This window comes from Nelumbo lutea, chromosome 1 (genome assembly GCF_056320005.1).
Source record: "Nelumbo lutea isolate HS-2025 chromosome 1, American lotus-T2T, whole genome shotgun sequence".
NCBI lineage: Eukaryota > Viridiplantae > Streptophyta > Magnoliopsida > Proteales > Nelumbonaceae > Nelumbo > Nelumbo lutea.
Window position 1 is genome coordinate 15,142,711 of NC_142684.1, and position 19,972 is coordinate 15,162,682.

General features: G+C 40.7%; 1 protein-coding gene across 2 annotated transcripts in view; it reads right to left on the reverse strand.

The window, feature by feature from the left end:
• The window catches only part of LOC148873645 (uncharacterized), an 88,625-nt gene that overhangs the window by 42,284 nt on the left and 26,369 nt on the right, over positions 1-19,972 (reverse strand). For both annotated transcript variants that reach the window (XM_088965983.1, XM_088965984.1), the window contains 3 exons: positions 6,186-6,296; positions 6,046-6,096; positions 5,840-5,940 (listed from right to left, as the gene is read on the reverse strand). In XM_088965983.1, the coding sequence (XP_088822109.1) occupies positions 5,840-5,940; positions 6,046-6,096; positions 6,186-6,296 (263 nt within the window). The remainder of the gene's footprint in view (positions 1-5,839; positions 5,941-6,045; positions 6,097-6,185; positions 6,297-19,972) is intronic.

Sequence of the window (19,972 nt, forward strand, 5' to 3'; positions counted from 1 at the left end):
AACCGGTTGCCTAGATGGTTCCCAAGCCAAATGGTCCGACCGTCCAGGTCAACAGCTGCTCGAAAACCATGCTTAAACTGTTTCTTACTACTATCCATGTCCTTTTTTGTCTACCCTAGCACTTCTAGCCCCTTCCACTTGTAACAAATCACTTCTTCTAACTAGAGCTATTGGTGGTCTTTTATGCACATGACCAAACCATCTTAGCCTATTTATCACTTATAGGAGCTACTCCTAGGTCTCTATGGATGGCTTCATTCCGGATTCTATACTTTCTAATTTTTCCACTCATCCATCTTAGCATTCACATTTCTACCACACTCGTTTTCTGGACATGTTTTTTCTTGACTGTCCAACACTCTACTCCACACTCATTTTCCTTTTAATCTAAATCTCCTATCACACAAATGTCCAAATGCACCCCTCCTTTTTGTTGAACCTGCTCTAATGATATGGGTGACATCCTCCTTAATCTCTCCCTTGTTATGAATTATTGAACCAAGGTTCCGGAAATGGTCACATTGAGTTATCTCTTTGTTTCCAATCCTAGGTGTATCCTGATTTACACTCCTATTATTACTAAATCTATTAGTAAAATAAAAAATTTTATTAAAAGAACAAAGAATATCACCCAAGAGAAGAACGAAAAAACCCTACACCACATAACGACCACTATGACTAGGTTAAGGGTGCAAACGTTATTTGAGAATCCAAGTTCGAATTCGAGATTCGACGTCATTGAATCAAATTCGGACTATTCAAATACCATTAACGGTTGAATTCGAATAAAATATTTTTACCCATTAATTTATCAAACAAAATTCAAATAGAAGTCTATTTGATTCGATTATATAGTATAAGTATATAAATTATATATATGCATATATGTACATCGATATTAGTGATGCAATTATATTCATGTTAAATGAATATATCAATATATAATTTTGTTGAAGTACAACGAATGATGACTTTTGAAAACTTTAATTTTAATATTATTTTAATGATAAAGAATTGAATGAAGACAGAGGCTATGAATATTCTTGGGTCAAAGAAAGTAATATTTTAATACTTTTTATATTTTAATAATAAAAGAATTGAATGTCAACAGAGGTATGATGATTTTTGGAACAAACAAAGTAATATTTTAATACTTTTTATCAAAAGGTGTGTATCTCATTAATTATTTCATACTTTTTTCATTTGAATCACTTGAACTTTACCATTCCTCTTTCTTCCTCAGTTCATTGTCTGAACATTTCTTCTCTGCAGCTCCGCTGCTCTTCTCATTACAACTTATAAGCTTTAATTGATAATCACCATTTCTCTATTCCTTTATTTTACTTTTATATTTTACATATGCCTTTTTAATTCTTCATTCCTCAAATCGCTTTCTCTCTCTTCCTATCTTCCTCTCTCCCTCTCTCCCGCTCTCTTTCTCTGTGCATGTTGTAGAGCACATGAACATGGTGATCGGCAATCTCTCTAATGCAGACAACGCCAATGGCGACACTTGTTGCAAAGCACATGAACATAGGGTCACCAAATAGATGGCTATGATTCAAAAAAATTTTAATTTGTTTTTTTTTTTTTCTTGGAAATTGGATGGACGGAGAATGATAAAAAACTTCAACACCATTCCTTGATGTAATGGTAAAACCTCAGGCTGACAAGCATCACAATGTGAGTTCGAGTCTAAGTGCTGCCACTTTGTGCAAAAAAAAAAATGCCAAAAGTTTGGTCTGTATCCAGTCTATCTTCCCAAGACCTCAGATGGCAGGGACCGACATTGGGTAATGTCCTTTACATGATTGTTTCATCAGGTCTAAGAGCTTGATTTGTTTAGTCTTAGTCATGTTTAAAATTCCAAGACCTCAGATAGCAGTCCACAGTTCTGCTACTTTCCCTCTCCTTCAGTACCCACTATTAGGGGTGGCTATGAGCCGAGCTCTTCACGAGCTACTCGAGCTTGGCTCATGAAAAGCTCAGTTCAGCTCGGTTTCAACCGAGCTTTGAGCTGAGCTTGAGCCCAATTTACAGGCTCCTTTATTAATCGATCCGAGCTTGAGCCTAATATAGCTCAGCTCGTGAGGCTCGCAAGCCAACTCCTCCACCCTTGGGTTAAACTAAGTTGAACTTTGATGGAAGCAGCAAAGGAAACCCAGATCCTTCAGGTTTAGGTGGAGCTTTTAGGGATGAAGAAGGCCAAATTATTGCAATGTATTCGGGGCCTATTGGTTGGGGGAATTCTCTGAGGGCTGAAATACTGGCAGTGTTGGAAGGAATTAAAATAGCACGGCAGCTGAATATCAAAAAACTGGTGGTGGAAGGTGACTCGAGCCTGGTTATTAGGTGGCTGCAGAAGGAAGACTTCAGTTTGTGGAAATACTTAAATGAGAAAGAAAATTAAACCATAGTTTTCAAGGCGCCAAGGCAAGGCTGGGCGTTAGGGGGGCGCCTTGTTGCCTAGGCGCCCGTCCTAGGGTAGTTCCCTAGGTACCATAGCCATATTTCCTTAATAATAATTCATAATTTTCATAAAAAAAAGTATAAAGAGTTCATGTTAATGTATAGAAAATCAATATATTCATGAGAAGAAAAAAAAGAAGGAAAAGAAAATTCAAAAAATATAGTAGTAGAAATGTTTGTATTGGTTCAGGTTTTAAAGTCTTTCAGGGTTGAATACAGCATTTAGCAATGTTTGTATTGATCAAATCCTAACAAATAAGAAAATAATAAAAAAGAGTTAGTATATAAACACACAAAATGAGTATTTTAATTTAATAGTGCCTATTTTATAATTATAATGTCAAAAAACAAAGAGTAAAAAAGTATTTTACAATACATAGTACAAAACTGCTAGGCGATTAGGCAAGGTGAGCCTCAAAGGGCGCCTTGTCACCTAGGCACCCGCCTAGGCGTCGCCTTGACAACTATGAATTAAGCATTTGACTCAAAATATGGAAGTTCAGTTTCAGTGGACTAAAAGGTGTGCTAATTCCCTAGCGGATTCTTTGGCTAAGCAAGGGGTGGGAAGAGCTTTTCTTTTATGGGCAGTTTTGTAATATTAAGTAAACTTTTAGGGAAGGTTAAGAGATTTTACCCCTCCCTCCCGTTGTATCCTCCTTTTTAATCTTTCTATTAATAAAAGTTACTATTATCTATCAAAAAAAAATAATAATAATAATATAGAAAATAATATATATAATAAAAATATTATAGATATGATATTTTTATTTTTATTTTTATATATAATAATAACTAATTATTATAATTTTTTATTTTTTAAATATCAAATAAAAAATATTTTTTATATATAATTTTTTATTTTTATAAAACATTTTTCTCAAGTCGAACTCGAGCTCAAGGTTCTAGCTCAAACAGAGCTCGAGCTCGAGCCTCGTACTACCTTGGTGAGCCGAGCTTGAATAGCTAACTATTCAGCTCGTCTCAGCTCGAATCCACCCGTACCCACTATTAATGAGATGACATAGGGTTACCAACCAGCTCAGTCAGCTTAATTGCTTAAAAGCTAGGTGGTTTACCCTCAGTTGGTCAGGTTGGGATAAATGCCCCTAGAATGGCCCATTCACCCAGAAAGTGCTTTTTTCATCTTCTTGCCATACTTATATATCAGTATGCTCAACTCTAATCACTATGCCTGTTTCATCCAATGTGATTTCTTGCTTTCACCTTCAGCCATGGAATAATTCTAACATAGACTGTTTAATCATCTATGATGCCTAGATACAGATATGGACACAATGTCAGAGACATAGATACAGGAATCAGGGATACGACTACATTTCCTAAAATTATGGACATGGAAAGGCATGGATGTTCCATGTAAATCATGCGTTTATATCTAGTTTTTAAAGCTAAATGTCATTTTCAAAACTTATGTCTTGCTGAAGTTAATAAAACTTCTAACATGTCCAGATATTTTTATAGTATCTGTTAAAACATACCACTTTACATATTATAAAGGTGTAAATGCAATAGAGTTAATCTAAAAGTACTCATGCATTATCTGTTATCATATCCAATAAGTTTTGGATACAATACAATTAAGCTAGGCATGTACAGCTACCAGGGTATCATAGCTAATCATCAGTTCCTCAGATTTCATCAAAGTTTCTTTCACCAAGTGTTTTAATTTCTATTTCCCCAATAAACATGTGTTCCATGCCTTCTCATTTGAATTTTGAAATCTCCCAATTCATTCTTGGTATCGGCTTCTTCATTCTATTGCACAAGGAATTTAGAGGGCTAGATTATAACTGATTTTCTTATAAGGATATTTGTTCTCTTGTTAATATCTTGCTAACAGGCTGTATGGTCCTACAGAATGGGTGTAAATGGCCTTGTTATTGTATTCTTCTTTTGATCTTAATACAATACTGATTCAAACAAAAAAATATAAAAATCTATTGGAGCAGGTTGTGGGATTAAAACTTGGGGTTTAAATTTTGTTTGTTAGTCATACTGCTAACTCCAACTTGTGCGCCTGAAGCCTAGAGCTCTAATTTGGACAAGCTCAACCTAAGCTTTTGCACAGGTTGGGCTTGAGCTTTTATAAGGATTATTTTGTTCTGCTGTTAATATCTTGCTAACAGGCCATATAATGCTATACATAGAATGGACGTACATGGTCTAGTTCTTGTACTCTTCTTCTGATCTTAATACAATACTATTTCAAACCAACAAAAATAATCAAAAATCTACTGCAGCAGGTTGTGGGATTGAAATTTGGATTTTGGATTTAGTTTATTATTCATACTGCTTATTCCAACTTGTGCATCTGCTCCCTAGAGTTGCAACTTGGGTGGGCCAAACCCAAGCTTTTGCACAGGTTGGGCTTGATCTTTCATGCTCTAGGCTGGGCCTGGGCCAAAGAGTTCAGGCCTGAACTAAACTCAGCCCAACCCAACCCAACCCAAGCCAGCCCACATACTTATACTATCATATACATCCTGGAGTATATTAGTTATTTGCAACAAGTATACAATTAGCCTAAACTCCCACTCTTGCACAAACAATGTGCAAATACACACACATCGTGCATTTTATTCATTATAAAAGCATCCTTTTATAATTACAATTATAAAAAGATGTATGTATAAAACTTATATATACAAAAGCATCTTTATATACATATATACACACATATATGTATGTGTACGTATGTATGTATAAAACTTGTATATATGCATTTATTGATGGCATTTATGCACTTTTTTTATCAATAGCATTTATGCACTTTTTTTTATCAATAGCATTTATTGATTGGGTTCCAAAGAAACTTTGAAACCCAATCACAACCCAGACAGGCCCAACCAAACCCACCCAAGGCCAGCCCAAGTTGTGTTTGGTTAAACTTGGGTTAGGCCTGGGTTGGTAAATTCAGGCAGGTTTGGAGGGGTGTTTTCATGGCTTGATAGCTTTTCAGTAAGCATGGCTTTATTGCTTAAATGGTTGGCCCTTTGTATTGTCTTTCCTGGTTTCATTGAAATTTGGTGGAGAGGTTCTTGATCTTATTGTATGATTGCTCAAGCAGTGGGGATCTTCTGTAAAGGTGTGATTATCGTATAGAGTTCTGGTTTGGCAGGGTGGCCTCCTTTAATCTATTTGTGCATCCACTCTTGGCTCTATGCCCTTTCTGGTCTTCTCATGTATGCATCTTGTATATGTTTCTCTTATTCTTTTTTTTTGATGAATAATATGTTTCTCTTATTCTTAGTTAATAAAATTTACTTTACTAACAAGGAGAAAACAAAAAAACAAAAAAGGCCTCATAAAGGTTCATGGATGAGTATAAGCAGGACAAAGGTAAAATGACCTTTCATTAACTATCTGAAGAATTGGATAAAATGGGCCAGAAAGCATTGCAAGAAAACGCATGGTAGCCTCTGCTGCTTCAGGAAAAGTGTTTAGGTCTGCCTGAACCATACAAAATAATTCATTAATTATAATTACAGAAACAAAGGAGAATGGAATTGCTAGATACTTGTCCACTACAGTAATAAATAGAGATCAGAAGTTTACCTCAAGTTGGGGAAGGAATACAAGCAAGCGGTTCATCATGTCTTGCAGCAACTATAAACTAATAAGCATTAGAAGGCATAGAGATATTATGAAAGAAAAAAAGAAGTGGGCAGTTAAAGTATTACAATTTAGTAGTTTACCTGAAGATGCAAATTATTAGCATCTTGTTTGTGTGAGATAATATGTGGCAACAAATGATTAACAACTGGTTGAAATTCAGGTTCAAGACCACTGACAGAAACCCCAATTAGCTGCAGGAGGATGTTGTAAAAATAAGTTAATAATAATCTGGTGGTGATTATATCGCAAATAATTTCAGAAAACAGAAAACTCATACCCAGGCCATTTCCAAGAGAAGCATAAAAGAAAACAATAAACTTTTCTAACCAAGAAATATAGTTGTCATGGCATCACCTAAGCAAAGGCACCCTTGGTCGGGGGCCTCACCTGAATGCCTTGAATTATAGCAATTAGCAACTAGGTGCTGTCTAGGCAATGCCTAGGTGACAAAAATCTAAAGGCAGGTGCCTTATTACAATATCATTACTGTTAGGTAACTGCCTAACTCAGGGCTTTTCGAGGAAGCCTGCCTCCTGAAACGAGAGAGAGAGAGAGACTGAAATCCCAGAATCAATGTTTTCTCTTCTGGACTTCCTTTCTTTATTTATAACACTCAGTTACAATTCTGTTATCCCAGCCTCTCACTTGTCCAGTTTGTTATGTAGTTTGTTCGAGTGATTGGCTTTCAGTTACATTACTTAAAGGCTGACGTGGCCTTTTCTTGTACACTTGTCCCTCTGTTCCACTTATTTGTGTCTTAACAGTTCCTCCTCCCTTGAAAGAGACCTTGCCCTCAAGGTCAAGATGTGGGAATCTATTCTGTAAGTCTAAGTAAGGTTCCTAAGTTGCATCTTCAAGTGGGAGACCTGACCATACCACCAATGCCTCTGGTTCGATGTGATGCCCTTTGCGTATCCACCTGAAATCTGTTATCTGGGTGGGCTCAGTTTGAACTTGGCCATCTTCCGAGAATGATGGGCGGGTTATTGTTGTTGTTGCTCCCATTTTCGGCCATTTCTTTAATAGAGATACATGAAATACGGGGTGCAATTTTGACATCGCTGGAAGGTCAAGTCTGTATGCCACGGACCCAATGCATTCCACAATCCGAAATGGACCAAAGTACCTTGGGCTCAGTTTGTTCCACCCGCGGCCTGCTACTGAAACTTGCTTGTATGGTTGTAGTTTAAGGAAGACTTGATCCCCAACCTGGTACTGGACGGGCCTATGCTTTCTGCTGTAAGAGTCTGTCATCCATTGTTGGGCTCAACGGAGGTGGGATTTGAGCTCTCGTAACACCATATCCCGCTGGAGGAGTTGGTCTTCCACTGCTGCTACCGCTGTCCCTTTCTCATATGGGAGTAGGGTAGGTGGGTCCCGTCCATATAGAGCCCTGAATGGAGTCATTCCTGCCGCACTGTGATATGTGGTATTGTACCACCATTCCACCCAATGAAGCCACTTGAGCCACTGACGTGGCCTATCCCCTGCATAGCACCTTAGATAGGTTTCCAAACTCCGGTTGACCACCTCAGTTTGCCTATCTGTTTGAGGATGGTAGCTGGTACATTTGAAGAGTTTCACTCCCTGTAATCGAAAAAGTTCTGCCCAGAAACGACTCATAAAAATTGGGTCACGGCCTGAGACAATGGAGTTAGGGGTACCATGCAGTCGTGCCACCTCCTTGGTAAAAACCTCAACCACCATTGAAGCTGTAAGGGGATGGGAGAGAGGGAGAAAATGGCAGTATTTGGTGAATCTGTCAACAACTACGAGAATGACGGACTTTCCATAGGAAAGGGGGAGCCCCGTTATGAAGTCCATGCCCACACTTGTGTAGGAATTGAAAGTGGTTGTAGCAGACCTGCTGGACACTGGGTATCAGCCTTATTTTTCTGGCAAATGACGCATTCGGCTATGAATTTTTGGACCGAATTCCGCATGCCTTTCCAACGGAATTGGGTGGCTAGTCTCTTTAAGTGCGCAAAATTCCTGAGTGCCCTCCTGCTGGTGACGAGTGGAACAATTCAAGAAGCTGCTGAATATGGGCTGAATCCTGTGGTATCACCAATCGGCGTTTATACAACAGCAAGTTATTCCCCCCTATGTACCCTAGGTGGCTGGTAGGGTCCTCTTGGACCTGTGAACGCAGCTTACTCAGTTGTGGGTGTCTTTCAGCTTCTTCCCTTAACTGATTCATGAAGGAACATGTTGGGGCCGTGAGAAGTAATGGAAATAGTTGTGGTTGGCGTGACAGTGCATCTGCCACTTTGATAGTGTGCCCTGCCTTGTATTCAATGACATAATCGTAGCCGAGTAGTTTGGCTATCCATCGCTGCTGTTCCGGGGATAATACTGACTGCTCCAACAAAAATTTCAGGCTATGGTGGTCAATTCGTATGATGAACCTCCTCCCTAGAAGGTAGGGTCGCCACCGCTGAACTGCAAGAACAATTGCTATCAGTTCTCGTTTGTATACTGACTTGGCCCATTTTTGTCCTGTCAATGCTTTGCTGAAGAATGCTAGTGGCCTTCCTTCTTGCATGAGAACCGCACCCACTCCTTGGCTTGACGGATCACATTCAATGATGAAGTCCTTTGAGAAATTTGGAAGTGTGAGCGTCGATGGGGACAAGACAGTTGTTTTGAGCGTCTCGAAGGCCTGTTGAGCCTCCCTAGTCCAGCAGAATCCATTCTTCTTGAGTAAACTTGTCAAGGGGGCAGCAATCAGTCCATACCCTCTGATGAATCACCGGTAGTACCCTATTAGACCCAAGAAGGCACGTAACTCCTTAACATTTTGAGGTTGGGGCCAATTTATCATGCTTGAGATCTTTTCTGGGTCTGCCGCTACAGTGCCGTTTTCGACTACGTGCCCCAAGTAGTGTACTTGAGTCTGTCCGAATGCGCACTTTGACTCCTTTGCAAAGAGTTTACGAGTCCTTAGTAGTTCCAAATTGACTTGTAGATGCACTAGGTGCTTGTCTCATGTAGCGCTATATACAAGTATATCATCAAAAAAAACTAGTATAAATTTGCGCAAATGGGGTCGAAATATGTCACTCATAAGTGCTTGGAACGTAACTGGCGCATTGGTCAACCCAAATAGCATGACCAAAAACTCATAATGCCCATCGTGTGTACGAAAGGCAGTCTTGTGGATGTCACCCTCATGGACCCGAATTTGATGATATCCTGATCTCAGGTCTAGTTTGGAGAATATTGTGGCCCGACTGAGTTCATCGATTACCGGTATGGGAAATCGATCTTTCACAGTAATGTTGTTCAAGGCCCTATAGTATATACAAAACCGCCATGTCCCATCCTTCTTTTTCACAAGTAATACCAGTGAGGAGGATGGGCTGTAGCTGGGTTGTATAATTTTTCTATCAAGCATATCATGCACTTGTCTCTCAATTTCTAGTTTTTGAAAATAGGGGTAACGATAGGGCCTTACATTTGTGGGTGTCGTTCCGGGCAGCAAGGGAATGCAATGATCATGGGCACGTTCCGGTGGTAGTTCCTTAGTCTCTTGGAAGATCACTGAAAACTTCAGAAGTAACTGTTGTAGTTGTATGTGGGCTTCTTCAGATCTGCTGGAGTTGCTTCCTTGGGCTAGAATTGGGCCATTCCCGTGGGAGTCTATCTGCATTCAAATGATGTGGGCTGGGTCTGCTGCCTGTTTTCTTAGGGTGGCAAGGCTAATAGGCCCTGGATCCTTGGACATCTGCCCTTGAATATGCACCTGTGATTTGCCCACTTGAAAGTCCATTGTGAGACGGGCCCAGTCACATATCACCGGCACTAGTTGCCTTAACCATTGGACTCCGAGAACTACATCTGCTCCACTAATTTCCAGGGGATGTAGATCTACCTCGAACTCGTGTCCTCATATCTTCAGTTTTAATCCTGTGCATGTACTGCCGCACACCAGATTGCTCCCATTAGCTACGTGCACCCAGAATGCTGTATATGGTTGGACCGGAATCCCTAGTTGTCTGACCAATGTTTGAGTAATGAAATTGAGGGTGTTGCCACTGTCTATAAGAACCGATACATGGCGCCCTTGTATCAATCCGGTTACTCTCATAGTTTGAGAGGAGGCAAGACCGGTCAAGGCTTGCAGGGATACGTCTGGATATTCTTTTATCCATTGCCCCCATTCTTGGTTGTCCACTGGCTCGTCGATGTATGTTGATTCCTCTACATATTCGGTTTTGGGCTAAAGGAAGAATACTTGCTAAATCTTGCAACGATGGCCCTGTCCAAATTTGTCTCCACACGCATAACAAAGGCCCTTTTCTCGTCAGGCTTGCATCTAGACCCAGGTTAACCTCTTGGCTGGGTCGGGGCCTGAACCGGAGTTGACTTCCTTGCTTGTGATTCCCACTCCTGGTCTGGACTCTGATTTACCCAAGATACCATGTTCTGGATTCGGTATACCTGGTCTGACCGCAGCTCCTAGGGGTCGATTAATCCTTCTTGCCCAATTCAGTTTGTCTTCACGGAGTCGAGCTAAGGCTGCTGCGTCAAGAACGGTGGTGGGTTGCATGGCTTTAACCTCCAGCCGCAGTTCTTCTTTTAGTCCACCAACAAAACTTCCGACCAGTGCGTTCTCTAGCCACCCTTGCATGCGCACAGCTAACCAACAAAACTTCCGACCAGTGCTCGTAGCTTGGTGAGGCTTTCATCATAGTTTTCAAAAGCCGAGACACCAAATCTCATGGTTAAGGCACCGGTGAAGTCCGCCCATGTGGCTCTTGGGTGTCGTCGCCAGTACCACTGGTACCAGACGATCGCCTCTCCTTCTAGGTGCGTGGAAGCTAGTGGAACACGATCAGGTCCAGGCATATTGTGGTAATTGAAGTACCTTTCGGTTCGTAGAAGCCAGGACGTGGGATCCCCCCCCCGCGAAAACGGGAAACTCGATTCTTGCCATTCTGATGGTTCCTGATCCGCTTTGATGATTGGTGCCACTGCATTCTTCTTGCCCTTCCTGATTCAGAACTGGTGGTGTCTGTTCCAGTCACCCAAGCAAGGGCGCCAAGCTCTCTTTTATTTCTTTAATGTCCACCGATAGTCTTTGCATTTCTCCTTCCATGCTGTCAACTTCGTGCTCCATCGAGGACGACCTTGTGCTCGGCATCTTAGCTCTGATACCAACTTGTTAGGTAACTACCTAACTCAAGGCTTTTCGAGGAAGCCTGCCTCCTGAAACGAGAGAGAGAAAGAGAGAGAGAGAGAGAGAGAGAGAGAGAGAGAGACTGAATTCCCATAATCAATGTTTTCTCTTCTGGACTTCCCTTCTTTATTTATAACACACGGTTACAATTCTGTTATCCCAGCCTCTCACTTGTCCAGTTTGTTATGTAGTTTGTTCGAGTGGTTGGCTTTCAGTTACATTACTTAAAGGCTGACGTGGCCTTTTCTTGTACACTTGTCCCTCTGTTCCACTTATTTGTGCCTTAACAATTACTATGGCTACATCTTTCTACTATGAGTGTCAATATATTCTGTTATATAGTTTGTATATTATCTATGCTTTGTTTTGAAGTCTTACTATTGAAATTTAAAATATCCAAGGGTTTTGAGAAAAGAAAAAGACAGAAAGAAGAAAATGATAACAAGGTTTCTTTTGTTCTTTTGTTTACTATTGAAATTTAAATCTCTCTCAGATTAAATAAAACAGTGGGTCCACCCTTGTTCATTTTCTCTTTAAATTACTATCTTAAATTCTTTCCATATAAAATTACAACCTTCCTTTTTTACAAAAACTGTAGAGTACTTCATTGCAAAAAACCAACAGTACAAAAAAATCCCCTGTACAATGAGATTCTGTACAAGGGTACATCAGGAAACCCATTCTATAACTTTACAAAAATATCATCCCTATTCAAGAAAAAAAAGTAATTTAGTTTTTCCTTTGAATAATATGACTAGACAGCCATGAAAACCCATGCCCATCACACTATTTCAAATCTCCTCTACTGTGTTCTGTTTTCCTTCAAATATATGAGCATTCCTTCTCCCTATATAACTCAAAACACAACTATTTCAAATCTCCAAGCCACTGCCAGATTTACTAAAACCTTTTATATCTCATGCACCTAAGAATCTCATCACATTACATGGAAAACAGATCTCAACCAGTGTTTTAAAAGCACAAGGCGCAAAAAAAGGCGCAGGGGTCAATTTGCACCTGAGGCACATGGTAAGGCGTGTGCCTTTTTGAAGCAAGGCACAAAAATAATAAAAATGCTAAAAAATCAAAAACATATATCAAAAAAATTCAAAAAATCAAAAAAAATAAACATAATATTAATAAAAATATAAACTTAAATTTAAAAAAATATATTTTAAAAAACCTATTATCTAAAATTAAAATACATAAATATAACATGCAAAGCATATTCAAATGAGAATTTAAAAATCAAATCAAACATATAAAACATTTTCATGCATGTAAAAGCCATAATCTCTGTTTTTTTCTCAATTGCATTACTTCAAGTAGCTAATGTGAAGTAAAACATATTACATTCCTGATTCTACAAGCCGCCTTTGTGCCACACCCCTTGAGGCAAGCCCAAACAAGTCCATGTTAGGGTCTTATGCCAATTTAGTTCTCACACAGAAAATAACAATTTTTTTTATTGGAAACGGTAACTTCATTAAATAACTTTAAAATAGCTTTCCAGATTTAAGTACAGCTGTCAACCCCTAAGTAGGTGTTGAGTCCCAGATTTAAGTCCATGTTAGGGTCTTATGCCAATTTAGTTCTCACACAAAAAATAACAATTTTTTTTATTGGAAACGGTAACTTCATTAAATAACTTTAAAATAGCTTTCCAGATTTAAGTACAGCTGTCAACCCCTAAGTACGTGTTGAGCCCCAGTTATCTTTCTTACAAAACTGCCCAGAACATACTCTCCCTCACAGTCCCTTGTTTAGCCAACGTGTCAACTAAACCATTAGCTGATCTCCTTGTCCATTTTAAGCATGCACCGATCTCCCTTGTTGTATTGTGGATTTCCCTTATGGGCTGTCTATAAATACAAAAAATAACAATTTTATAATTTTAATTGCTTTTTAAGAAGATACTTTATTAGGATGAACGAATGAACAACATTACCAAATAGGGGGTTCTCGGAGCTCCGGTTTGTTCACGAACCGCTAGGTTCAAAAAAAGAAAAAAGGCGTCATGCTAGGTTCAAAAAAAGAAAAAAGGCGTCAAATTTTCAAAAGGCGCACGCCTGGGCTGAGGCGCAAGGCGCATCAGACGCACCAGGCATGCGCCTTTTGAAAGGGTTGCGCGTAGGACCTAGGTGAGGTGCATACCCTAAAATGCGCCTCGCATGTGCGCCTAGGCATGCCTATTAAATTACTGATCTCAACTCCAAAAACATTCAGCACTTTTGCCCATATCCTAAAAGAGAAATCACAATGGAAATAATAAATAGCTAGGTCATTTCTTCATTTCTGCAGCACATTACACAAATCACATCCTCCACCGCATCTCTCCTCTCCTTCCAATTAGATTATCCCTAAATATTTTATTCAAGGCTGCAGTCCAAACAAAAAACAAAGATAGATTGGAAGAAACATTCCAAATTACAGCCTTCTGCATTGTTAAATTGATATGAAGTTGCTCTATTAAATACTAGTTATATTAGTATTATTTTTCAAAACATTAAAAATAAATATATTGAAAATACTTCTGTCCTTATATATGATGATTTGCCATGTTTTCAGAGGAAAATGATGTTCTTAATAAAGAGAATTGCTATTTTTTAATTGATATGCATGCTGGTTGGTATATAAAACTAGGGAACTAACCAAGTTCGTAGGCGCCCTCTTAGGCAACTAGGAACCCCACTTTTGCCCAAAATTACCTGGACGCCTTGACAACTATGCCAAGGAAAATCACACAGTAGGGATAAGATGCTAGGAATTTAGACATATAACTTGGACTGCTATTCTATTGTAAATAAGATATGGAAGAAATCTCAACATCATTTGTTCTTCAAGAGAATTTCTCTTGGAATAATTTTAACGACTTCCATGACTAAAAGAGGCAATATTATTTTTTGATAGTAAAAGTAAAATTTCCTTTTAAAAGAGAAAAAATGATGCAATCCATTTGGTAATGAGATTTCAGAAGAAACCAAAAGCAAAAGCAAAACAAGCATTGTAAAATAATAACAGTTAAACCCAGCCCAATCTCCACACCAATGAAACAAAAGCCTGTTCTCAAAATCTTCTTCTCAGACATCTTTCAATTCTTGATGAGAAAAGACCATTTAGCATTCAAGTAGCACGTATCAACAATCAGATTCCTTTTTTAGTAGTATTTTCAAAAATGTGCTTGTTCTTTTTCTTACAGACCAGCACACGCCAAAGGGTAGTTTAACCATCACACTTCTAATCTTATGACTGAGCAAATTAACTAAATCTCTTAGTTGTTTTGTTACGGTACTCATTATGTGTTTCAGTACTAGACTGTAAAGAGACTGGGCCGAATGGGCCCTAACAGCCTTTCGTGTGATATCCTTTATTTTATCTTTTATTTTATGTTGATGGGCCTCACTTAATGGGCCTGTTATTTGTTCTTATTTTATTTTCTTTATGTAACTGCCAAGCTGGCCGCCCACTTAAGGGTATACTTGTCATCATCAAATTTTAGAGATTAATAAAATAGGGTATACTTATCATCAATTTGGGGAAAACCAAATGACAAGAAATCCCATTAAGGAAAAATTTTCAAATAGGTTTGAATTAAGCAACTTAATGGCGGGATTCTCTTCCTTTGCTGATGTGGCGAAAGGGTAGGGTGGGTTGGGGAGCCGAAAGGGTTGGTCTGAGTCGTTGAAGGTGGCGGGTGGGTCGGGCGGGGTGAAGGTTGAGCCGGGACAGAATTGGAAGGGCCCACGTGACAACTTAAAAGGTCACGCGGGCGGGTCGGGTGGGCGTAACACTGAAAGGGGGATCCGGTTGAAGGACCCACGTGATAACTTAAGTCGTCACGTGGGTCGGGGCAAAGGGGCTTCTCTTGGGGCACTGATAGACAGTGCTAATGGTCTATCATCGTCCCAAGTCGTGAGAAAGGGGGGGCTTGTGCACAGCGGCGGAAGCTGGAGAAGAAACCGGTGTTGCAATAGGTTTCCCGACGATGTTTGGAGGAGCATAGCCAACTGCGACGCTCCTCAGAAAGGCCGAATCCAAGATTCGATAGGGATAGAACTGAAGAGAAGGAAGAGAAGGATGAAGGATGGGCGCAGTGCAGTGAAGGAGATGAAGAAGCGGAGGACCTTTCTGCTGATGGTACTAGTGTGGGCAGTGTAAACGACGAAGGTAGTTGTGCTGGTGGTGATGTGGATGGGTGAAATATTGCTAGCTTATTTCAGGGTGTAGGTTGCAATCGGGTCAACTCATTTCCAAGTCTACAGAGTGTGCAAGGAGTATCAGAAGGGGTAAACCGGGAGAACAGGAAGCTGAGCAGGAACACACCATCTAGGGGTGAACCGGGGGTAGAGGGGAAAGATTACCAGGTTGGCCAAAGGACAAAAATACTTCCAACCAACTAAGGGAGACAGATGTTTACCAACCTCTGGAACATGAGAGGGAGGCCGGGAGCAATCCTTTTCTAGCCTGTCCACCAATCCCAGGTAACCCAGTGAATTCAGTTTGTGCTACTAATGTGTTTCCTGTGTCCTTGGTTCCAGATTCCGTTTCTGTTCCATGTCCTGTAGCCCATGAATATGCAACCGTGCTAGAAGGCGGGCTCTCCGAGGAGGGGGAGAAGGAGATGAAGGAAAGTGGGAAGGTGAGGGAATGAAGGTTTAGGAGTGAAAAAGTGTGGGAAATCATTGAAAAAGTGTTTAAAGAAGTGGAAGGAAAATTGATTTGGAGGAGGGAAGGGGAGGGGCTAGTGGAGAGGAGGGAAAGGTTTGAGGGTAGAGATGGAGGGAAAGGAACAGGGAAGGAGGGAAGTAATAGGAGAGGGAGATTGGATGGAGAGGAAAGAACAAAGGTGGGACTAGGGGAGAGGAAGAACGGGCAGATGGGCAGAGATGGAGGGGTTTCTGTAGGAAGGGTAGGGGTGGAGGACTCGGTGAGAGAAGACTTGCTAGCTGAATTTATAGAGAAGTTGGGCTGTAGGTTGGAAGATTTGAATGTATTGAAAGAAAGTTTACAGAAGAGGAAGAAGAAGATCAGAACAAAGAAGAAGAGATTGAGTGAAGTTGAGAAATTGAAGAGAGATGTAGGAGACAACAATCTCGGGGTAAAAGGAGATAGGAGGAAAGGGGGAAAGTAGTGGAAGGTGGCAAGGGGTTTAAATAAGAAGTGGAATGAAGATACTCAATTGGAATGTGAGGGGAATTGGGAGTGCAAGGAAGAGAGCGACAATAAAAGAGGTAATAAAACGGTTTGACCCAGACATTGTGTTGTTGCAAGAGTCTAAGAGAATGGAGTTTAATAGCAATTGGGCACAGAGTGTTTGGAAAGCCAGGGGGGTCAGTTGGGTGGCTACTCCCTCTTGGGGTGCATCCGGGGGGATTGTAACAATGTGGAAGAGGGATGTGGTTGAAGGCCTGGAGGAGTTGATCGAAAAGTTCTCGGTTTCCATGAAGTTTAAACAGCTTGAGGGTGATTTTACGTGGGTTCTCACAAATGTTTACGAACCGAATGACTACAGAAAGAGAAAGGAGTTGTGGGAGGAATTGGCGGATGTTAGAGGGTTGTGAGATGGGCCCTGGTGCTTGGGTGGGGACTTCAATGTGATTAGATTCTCGGAGGAATCCAATAAGGTTAACCAGAGAGTGACAAAAAGCATGAGGAAGTTTAACAGCTTTGTGGAGGACTTTGAGCTTAAAGAGATCCCCTTAGCTCATAAGACATTTACTTGGTCAAATCTCCAATCTAGACCCATTTGCTCTAAATTGGATAGATTCCTATTCTCTCTGGATTGGGAAGTCCATTGGGGAACCTTGGCTTCTAGAGCTCTTCCAAGGGTGACCTCCGATCATTGGCCCATAGTGTTATGTAAGGAGGAAAGAAGGCGTGGAGGTCCTACCCACTTTAGATTTGAAAATATGTGGTTACTCCACCCAGGGTTTAACAACAAAGTGAGGGAGTGGTGGTTTGAGTGTAACCCATTGGTGGAATGGGAGGGGATGAAATTCCATAAGAAACTTCAATTTTTGAAAGCAAAAATCAAGGAGTGGAATTTGGTGGAGTTTGGGAGGATAGAAAAAAGAAAGGGAGATCTGCTGGATAAGATTGAAAGCCTTGACTCTAAAGAAGAAAGGGGAGAAGTTGGAGAGGAAAACATTGAGCTCAAGAGAGATTTAAGAAGACAGTTAGAGGATTGCCTGCACAAGGAGGAAATTAGCTGGAGGCAAAAATCTCAATGTAAATGGGTGCAAGAGGGGGACAGAAACACTAGGTTTTTCCACTCTCTAGCAGAAGGCAGGAGAAGGAAGAACCTGATCTCCAAATTGGTAGTAGACGGAGTTGAGCTAGTGCATCAAGAGGAGATTGCCGAGGCTTGTGTGGAGCACTTCAAATCTATCCTAAGAAGGCCTGTGTGTAGAAGGGTGTGGGTAGAAGGTTTGGATTGGCCAGATGTAGGGGTGGAGAACAGGAGAAGGTTGGAGAGGAATTGTCAATCCGGGTGTGAATTGTCAATCTGGATGTGAATTGAAAGATGATCTTTTGCAGGTATTTGAGGAGTTTTACAGGAGAGGAATTGTCAATCCGGGTGTGAATTCCACATTTATAGCCTTAATTCCAAAAAAGAAAGATGCTTCCCACCCGAAGGATTTTAGGCCAATTAGCTTGGTTAATAGCTTGTATAAGATCATTGCAAAAGTGTTGTCTTTGAGGCTGAAGAAGGTTTTGCCAGATATCATTGCACACTACCAAGGAGCTTTTGTGAATGGAAGACAAATCACTGATCAGATTTTAATTGCTAATGAGAGTGTGGAGAACTTTAAGAGGGATAAGAAGAAGGGAGTGGTTTGTAAGTTGGACTTGGAAAAGGCTTATGACTTGGTGGACTGGGAATTTTTGAGAAAAGTTTTGACTAAATTTGGGTTCGGGGCTAGATGGTGTAAGTGGATCATGGGTTGTGTCCGGAATTGTCATTACTCAGTGCTAGTGAATGGGACAGTGGTAGACTTCCTTCCAGCCAGTAGGGGTATAAGACAAGGAGACCCCCTTTCTCCTTTCTTGTTCATTCTAATTGCGGAGGTTTTGGGGAAATTGATTCACAGAGCAGATTCTAGGGGGCTCATTAGAGGCTGGAGAGTTGGTAGGGCAGAAACCCCTCTTACTCACTTGCAGTTTGCTGACGACACGATTCTTTTTTGTGAAGGCGGTAATGTGAGCTTTATTAGGAATTTGAAGTCGGTGATACAACTGTTTGAGCAAATATCCAACTTGAAAGTTAACCTTGGGAAAAGTTGTGTTGTGGGGGTGAATTTGGAGGAGGGAGAGATCAAGGAGAGTGCTGAAGTATTGGGGTGTGAAGTCTCGGGTTGGCCTTTGAACTACTTAGGGTTGCCTTTAGGGGATAATCCCATGAGAGAGAGCTTTTGGAACCCGGCGGTGGAAAGGTTCAAAAAAAGACTAGTGTCATGGAAAAAGAACTACCTCTCTCTTGGTGGGAGAATTACTCTTATTAAGGCCACGCTTGCTAATTTACCTATCTTTTTCCTGTCGGTGTTTAAAATCCCAGTGAAGGTTGCTAATAGATTGGAGAAGTTAATGAAATATTTCCTGTGGGAACCGGGAGAGGAAAAGAGGGATCATAGAGTGAACTGGGAGATAGTTTGTAGGAGTAAGACTTGTGGTGGCTTGGGGCTTGGGAATATTAGGAGAAGGAATATGACTCTGTTGGGAAAGTGGTTGTGGAGATTCCCATTGGAGAAGGAAAAGCTTTGGGCTAGAACAGTGGCAAGTATTCATGGGCTGAAGCATAATGGATGGGACGCTGGAATCAGAGCTAGGACCACAAGCAATTCTCCTTGGAAAGCCATTCATGACCTACTACCAGTTTTCTCCCCTAATATCAGGTATGATTTGAATTCCGATAACTCCATAAAATTTTGGGAACAAACCTGGGTGGGGAGTGCCCCTCTAAAGGATCAGTTTCCTTCTTTGTTTGCTCTTTCTGATTTGAAAAATGAGCCAATCTCGTCTTTTACCACCCCGTCCTCTTCCATTTTTGGGATTGGGTGGAACTTGGGTCTAAGAAGGGATTTGAGGGGCTCAGACTTTGACATTATTTTGAGCCTTATTGCAATTCTTGATAACGTTGTCTTAGACCCTACTAGGGCGGACTCTAGAATTTGGACACCTTCTCCCAATGGCATTTTTACTTGTGCTTCTTTCTTCAAGGTCTTAAGTCAGTCCACCAGTCCTACCTCCCCTCCTTTTCCTGTTGATGAGGTTTGGTGCAGAGCAATACCTCCTAGGGTTGGTAGTTTTTGTTGGGAAGCCTATCTAGAAAGAATCAACACTGGTGCTTTACTCCAAAAGAAGAGACCCAATACTTGTTTGTCACCTCAGTGGTGTGTTCTTTGTAAAGCGGATGGAGAGACTGGTTTTCACCTACTGGTGTCTTGCCATTTTGCGAGGTCAATTTGGGAATGGGCTTTGTCCCTATTTAGTTGTTGTTGGAACCCCCCATCAGACTTGCAAGGCCTTTTTTCCCCTTCTTTTTTCAGGTGGCGGATAAAAAGGGAAAGGACAATGTGGAGAGGACTAAGGGCTGCAGTTTGTTGGACACTTTGGGAAGAAAGAAATTCCAGGATATTCTCAGAAGCTCAGAGAGGAGCAGCAGATCTAAGGGCTATCATTCATATT